General features: G+C 40.7%; 1 protein-coding gene across 5 annotated transcripts in view; it reads left to right on the top strand.

The window, feature by feature from the left end:
- The window catches only part of scube1 (signal peptide, CUB domain, EGF-like 1), a 121,920-nt gene that overhangs the window by 113,952 nt on the left and 865 nt on the right, over positions 1-7,103 (top strand). For all 5 annotated transcript variants that reach the window (XM_032505297.1, XM_032505296.1, XM_032505295.1 and 2 more), the window contains 6 exons: positions 144-311; positions 2,314-2,475; positions 3,297-3,494; positions 6,121-6,273; positions 6,453-6,532; positions 6,894-7,103. The exon at positions 6,894-7,103 is cut by the window's right edge and continues 865 nt beyond it. In XM_032505297.1, the coding sequence (XP_032361188.1) occupies positions 144-311; positions 2,314-2,475; positions 3,297-3,494; positions 6,121-6,273; positions 6,453-6,532; positions 6,894-7,046 (914 nt within the window). In that variant the 3' untranslated portion in view covers positions 7,047-7,103. The remainder of the gene's footprint in view (positions 1-143; positions 312-2,313; positions 2,476-3,296; positions 3,495-6,120; positions 6,274-6,452; positions 6,533-6,893) is intronic.

The following is a 7,103-nucleotide window of genomic DNA, read 5'->3' as shown; positions in this document are numbered from 1 at the left end:
TAGAGAGTTTAGAGAGCCTCCGAGCCGCAGCTAGTGAAAGCGCCGCCACATGCACTCTCATTGTGTGATCAGTATCCAACTTCCAACAGTGTCTACGGATACATTAAGAGGATCTCATAGATTTTCTTCTGTCCATCCCTCAGGTCAATGTACAGCAGGCCACTTCTCTGCTGACGGGTTCCGTCCATGCCAACCCTGTGCGCTGGGTTCCTACCAGCCAGAACCAGGCCGAGTCCTCTGCTTCCTCTGTGGAGGAGGTCTCATGACCAAGTATGAAGGATCAGTGTCCTTCAGGGACTGTGAGGCCAAAGGTGAGGCTTTGTGTCTGTGCGTGTCATTGTCTTTGTGTGTCTGATAGTGTGCATCTCTATATGTCTATTAATTGTCTCTTGATACAGTTTTTTCTTATTATTACTATGCACACAGTCGAAACAGCACTGTGGCAGCCAAAATGCATTTACGTGTATTTGAAGGGGGCTGTAATCAGAGATATGCGTTTATTTTGTATCTTCAGTGTAGATGCCAGTTAAAGAAAATACATTTTTCTAGCACTTTAAAGAATCTATGGCTTTAATTAAAATGTCTCAACAACAATGAAAGTTGGTAAACGCACCCAAGTCCCCTTCAGGTTGAATCATAATATTTTTGGTGGTCCTCTGACTTTTCATCAGGATCTTAAATAATTTAAGCCAAGGAGCCCTTAATTTAAAGAAAGACGGAGCAGGGCCCCCCCAATTGTATGAAATTAACCGGGGCCTACAATAACCTGTAGGGCAGCCTAAAGCCTTTATCGATACCCTTTTTCATACAAACTATTCAATTGTTGGCAGGATTTCATACATCATGTCTTGATGTTAAACAAACATGTGGCACATCCTTTTTATTAACTGTTGATTGGCCTTAGTGGGTTAGGTTTAGGCAGATTTGCATTTGCCAATAATATGTTAGATTTATGTTAAGCCAATTTGGTGGCAATGACATTCCCATTGGTCTCAGCTGTACTCTGTGTTTAATGCTAATAGAGCAAATGTTAGCATGGTAAAATGCTGAACGAAGATGGTTGAACATGTTTAACAGTATACCATCTTAGCAGTAGGCTGTAAGCACATAGTCATTGTAAGCATGTTAGTATTTAGCTCAAAGCACTGCTGTGGCTAATGCATTCCATTTGTACTCTGAAGTGAAATTTTCCGAGGTCAAAGATGGAAACTTGCCCCTGACCTTGGATTTCCAAGCTTGGACAACCCCAACTTCAAAGTCCAACATGGATGCCCATCAATAGTTGTGCAAGCTCTTGTCACATAAAGTTTTTAGCACTTCTGTCTTATTTTTGTGTCTTTAAATCCTTTGTATAACACAGTCCTGTGACTGTCCAACTTGTATCTGTGGACATGTTGTTACGCTGTTTGTATGCATAAAAAACAGCGTAATTTATTGTTAATTACTGTTATTGCTAACAATGACTAACCTGGCTAGAGCTAGCACATAACAACAAATACGACTTGTGAATGGAAACGCATTCAACTCGGGTGTAACGTCATTCCCAGCTCCCGGAGTTTTAAGTTAAATGGAACGCAATATAAGTAAAGCCTCACAGAGCATGACTGTAGACAGGAGCTATGATTAGGCCTGAAAAATCTGGCTCGACATTAACCCGCATAGTTTCTGTCCAAGCCCGACCCGAGCACATTCAGACTTAAAAACACAATTTTCCACTGCTTTTTATCCATGTGTGAAAGTTAAATAGATATCTGGTAGATGGCAATAACACACAGCGGTACACAGCCGACACATTATTCATGACATTACTCAGACTATAAGGTCTGCATTTCAACAAAACACTGGGAGATTTGCGCAAACCCGACCTGAATCAAGCCCTTGGGAAAATTTGAGAAATTATAGCTCAGCCATAACCTGACGGATAGGGTCGGGTCCAATCAGAGCTCTACTGTAGACTTTAAGGCTTGGTTAATATTCTATAGGTTGGTTGACTTCCGTGTAATTTGAGCTTTTTATCTTATTTACCACTTTAAAACTGCATATGTTACTGCTGGCATTTGCAAAGACACAAGCCATTTGTCAGCAGTGTCATTGTTAATGCTGTCATAAAGTAGTGTTCAGATGTTTATATGAGACGGCAATTTGCAAATGTAGATGATAAAGTCATCTATACAGGGTTTAGTTCTCTGTTTATATGCCTACTTTGTAATCTAGGCAGCAATAATATCACAGCTGTGTCTTATAGATGGCCTGCTGTTTATTCTCATTTATTTTCTGCTGTGTGTCCACTGACTGCCTCCTGTTCCTCCTCAGTGCACTGTGCTCCTGGACACTACTACAACTCCAGTACCCATCGCTGTATCCGCTGCCCAGCAGGAACCTACCAGTCTGAGTTTGGGCAGAACTACTGTATCACCTGCCCGGGGAACACCACCACTGACTTTGACGGTGCCACCAACGTGTCCCACTGCAAAAGTAATGTTGTCCAACATATATACAGTATATAATATCTAATTTGATCTTAAGTGGGCCAGACCAGTAAACCACTCCAGAAAGATCAGAAACTGTGTCTGCCACAGAGTTTCTTGTCAGCTTGATGTTGGCAAGCCCAAATTGTTTCTGCTACAACAGCGTTTTAAGGCCATTGTAGGAAAAAAGTAACGTTATGGACAGAGAGGGGAGAAAACTCTGAATTTCTAAGATTAAAGTTGTACATTGACAGAAAAAGAAACAACATTCTCTGATAATAAAGTGGTAAATTTGGAATTAGAACTAATTACTTCTCTGTAATTTCAACACTTTGGAAAGTCATCCAGTGGGCCTGATTGGACCTTTGGTGGGCCGCTTCTGTCCCACACGCCGTATGTTTAGCACCCCAGGTTTAAGCCATCCAAGGTAGACTGACCATGAGCTCCGAGGTTGTGAAACAAAAGTTTCTGCTCCTGTAGAAGCCACAACATTTTTAAAATCAACCCTGTATCAAGAAAAACATGTTTAATTAGCAATTTCATGGAGAAATACTACACTACGCCCTGCAGTTCCCAGTGACTTCTATTTTAGTCACTGTTCCATTATCTTAATTGTGACTATTATTGCCACTGTGCATCACACCCCCAACCGAATCAAATATGTTCTGGTCATGATTCCTCTCATAGCTGGTTGGCTTGCTTCCGGGCCTAAAGCTTTATATACAGGCATTTAATCAGTCAATGGAGAGATCAGAAAATCACTTCCGGAACCATAGCCGTTCAACAAATGGCGTTCACCGTTGTTTGTTTCTATTATTCTGCCCTCAGACCAGCTGTGTGGAGGCGAGCTGGGAGAATACACAGGCTACATTGAGTCTCCTAACTACCCTGGAGACTACCCATCCAACGTGGACTGCATCTGGACCATCAACCCACCACACAAGAGGCGGATTCTCATCGTGGTACCAGAGATCTTCCTCCCCATCGAGGATGAGTGTGGAGACGTGCTAGTCATGAGGAAGAGTGGTAAAAAAAAATCACAATAATATTTTTTAACCTGTCGCTCAGACAAATTCATGGTCTTTGCGTTGGTAGTTAAATGCAATTGTTAAAGTCCATTGCCAGCCAAAGGTTGCTCGAATGTTAACATACCGAACAATCAACAAGGTTTTTATTACTATGTTTCTCCACAGAGAGCCTTTATTTTCACATGACTATTCATGCAAGAATGACACTCAATGACACTCCGTTACCATCCATCCATCCATCTTCCTCTGCTTATCCGGTATTGGGTTGCAGGGGCAGCAGCTCCAGCAGGGAACCCCAAACTTCCTTTTCCCGTCACCCAAAAACACAAATAGACAAATAGCAAAAGAGATTATCATATTTCATTAGATTAGATTTAACTTTATAGTGTATAAGTGTACAGCAACGGAATGCAATTGGCGTCCAACCAAAAGTGCTTTAAGCAGTGATTGAACAACATATGCTACAGTATGTAGTGTGTAGGGATGGGGATCTTTAATTTGTTTTGACATTGAAACTGTTTGAGAGGCTGATTAACTATCCGAGTCTTTACCTATATCATTGTCAATACTTTTCTATTATTTGGAGGAAAGACAAGACGGCAAATCCTTAATCTTAACAGAACTATTATTGCTTTTATTGCAGAAACTGTGAGTCTGTGTGTTGATTTCTTCAGTCTCTGTTGCTGTTTAAGCGGCTGACAGAGCGGTGCTCTCTCTACCCAGTCCATCTATATTTAGAAGGATTTGCGGTGGGGAGGCTAGACTTTGCCTATACGCACATATCTATTTTTACACATAACGTTATATGATCCACTGGTCTCGATAAGCTCGAAACTTACTAATTTTTTGAGAAATTTGGAACCTGGTCCTTAATAGAACCAGGTATCGAGACCCATCCCTAGTTGTGCACCATACCACGGTTTGATTTTAAGGTAATTTCAGACCTTTTCACATAACAATTCTAAACTCAGATTCAGTTTGTTCAGTTGTCATTAGACCAGATTCTGAGCAAGATCCAGTCTAGGACTTCTCATCTGTGTTGACTTTAAAGTGGAGTATGACAGTTCATTCTTGACTTTGGAAGCAGCAGTTGACAAAACAATCCCAGGTCCTACTGGTGGACGCAGGTGCAATTCACTGATTGGAAAATGTTCACAATCCAAGCATACTATTCTCCAAGATCCGGAATTATAGTTCTTACTGGCTTATAAGGGAGTCACTAAGGTAGCCGTCCACAGAAAGCGTTATCCCTAAGGATTCCCTATGCCACATCTACGTATGTTGAAAATTAAAACATAATTTATGATATCATGGCAACAATTATTATTCCAATAATTTAATATTCTTTGCACATAAAATGTATGTTTAAAGGCTTTAGGCCATCCTACATGTTATTGTAGGCCTTGGTTAGTATACAACTTCATTTTAAACAATATATGTAGTGGGGGGGGCTGATCTTTCAGTTAAGGGGTCCTTGGATTGAAACACTTTGAAGACCCCCACCTCAGGACATATGCAAACCTGCGTCATTTAGTCCGGTTCAATCCGACTCTGTTTTTTTCCCCCTTTAATACTATTAGTTGGACACATGTAAACATGGCAATCATACAGTACAAAGAGATGCTTTCTCACAGAAGTAATCACTAATCCTGACTTTCCTTTTTGCTCCCATTCACAAAGCAGGGGGGAAAGTTCTCATGTGGCTTTTAGTGACGCTAAATGAATTTGGTTCTGAATATATTTCACATGGGGAGAAACTGAACCACGTTTCCCAACTCATGTTGTGAAATGTAACTAAGTACATTTACTCAACTACTGTACAAAGTAAAACTTAAGATTTTTGCACACAAAACACATCATTAGACCATTAAACACTTGGTTGATTGACTGAAATGGAATGCATTCAGTGCTTGAAGTACATTTTCCTGATGATACTTACATACTTTTACTTAAATAACATTTTCAATGCTGGAATTTTACTTGTAACAGAGTACTTTCACAGTCCGGTAATAGTACTTTTACTGAAGTAAAGGATCTGAATACTTCTTCCATCACTGGTAAACGTTATTAATTGTTGCCACTGACAAGAACAATAGGAACACAATCAGCACAGAAAAACGCCTGGTATTTCCAGTTGTTATGCTAAGCTAAACTAACCCACGTTTACCAACTCAAAGTGGTCGAATGTTAAGATTTTTGCACACAAAACACACGTGGTTTGTCAAATATAATGCTTTATTATAAATTAAACTACCCAACAATATACAGGCCGACAAGTCCAGCTGAAATCATTAGACCATTAAACACTTAATTGATTGACAGAAAGGTTTTTATCATTTCTAGTTTCTAAAATGTAAAGATATTTCTGCATTGAGCACTTTTAATACTTTAAGTACATTTTCCTGATGATGCCTACATAATTGTTTTCCTTGAGTTTTCTTTCAATGTAGGACTTTACTTGTAACAAGAGTATTTTTATAGTGTGGTATTAGTACTTTTACTTAAGCAGAGATTTGAATACTCCTTCCTTACTGCCAACTTATCTCCTGATACATACCATATGATATGTCTATAAACCCTAAGGATGTGGATACTTATGTGACATGTTTGTACCCTTCCTCCAGCCCTTCCCACCTCCATCACCACCTATGAGACATGTCAGACCTACGAGCGGCCCATTGCCTTCACCTCTCGCTCTCGCAAGCTCTGGATTCAGTTTAAGTCCAACGAGGGCAACAGTGGCAAAGGATTCCAAGTTCCATACGTCACCTACGATGGTGAGTCCCCCTCAAAACAGCTTTCACATCTCACATGCAGGCTGCCAAGAGTAGCTTCCTAGTCATTTAAAAATTATCATTTCACTTGTGAATCGTGTACATGTTGTTATTGATTTTGCTATTGCGACCTATATTTACTCTATATACTCTACGATGTGTGATTCCCTGTCCTGTCTCAGAGGACTACCAGCAGCTGATAGAGGACATAGTGCGCGATGGCAGGCTCTACGCCTCTGAGAACCACCAGGAGATACTAAAGGTATCTATCAGTCTTAGATTCTGATCAAATGACACCAACAAGGCCCTAGACCCCCAATGAGATTCACCCCCATAATCCCTACTCACCACACTTCCTTCTGGACTATACATCTGCCCTTTGCACATACTGTATATTTTACAATCGGCACTCTTTTATTTCTTAGTAATGTTAAATGTTTGTGTATGTATGTGTGCACCATTCACCAAGGCAAATTCCACGTTGGCGTAACTTACTGTAGCAATAAACCCCTTTCTGATTTATTTTTTCCCTGATTTTTAATAATAAAAAAATGAAGGTTGAAAAAGTCCTAAACTCCTATGATTGGTCCATGACACTCTATGTCCTTGTGTCATCCCCGCAGGACAAGAAGCTGATAAAGGCCCTGTTCGACGTGCTGGCCCATCCCCAGAACTACTTCAGGTACACGGCACAGGAGTCCAAAGAGATGTTCCCTCGCTCCTTCATCAAGCTGCTGCGCTCCAAAGTCACCAGGTTCCTAAGGCCGTACAAATAGACGGGGCCTCTCCACTGTCCTGTTAAATCCAGCAACCTAAATGTAACCCCCCCCCCC

This window comes from Etheostoma spectabile, chromosome 23, assembly GCF_008692095.1.
Source record: "Etheostoma spectabile isolate EspeVRDwgs_2016 chromosome 23, UIUC_Espe_1.0, whole genome shotgun sequence".
Lineage (NCBI taxonomy): Eukaryota > Metazoa > Chordata > Actinopteri > Perciformes > Percidae > Etheostoma > Etheostoma spectabile.
This window is presented reverse-complemented; position numbering and strand designations above follow the sequence as displayed.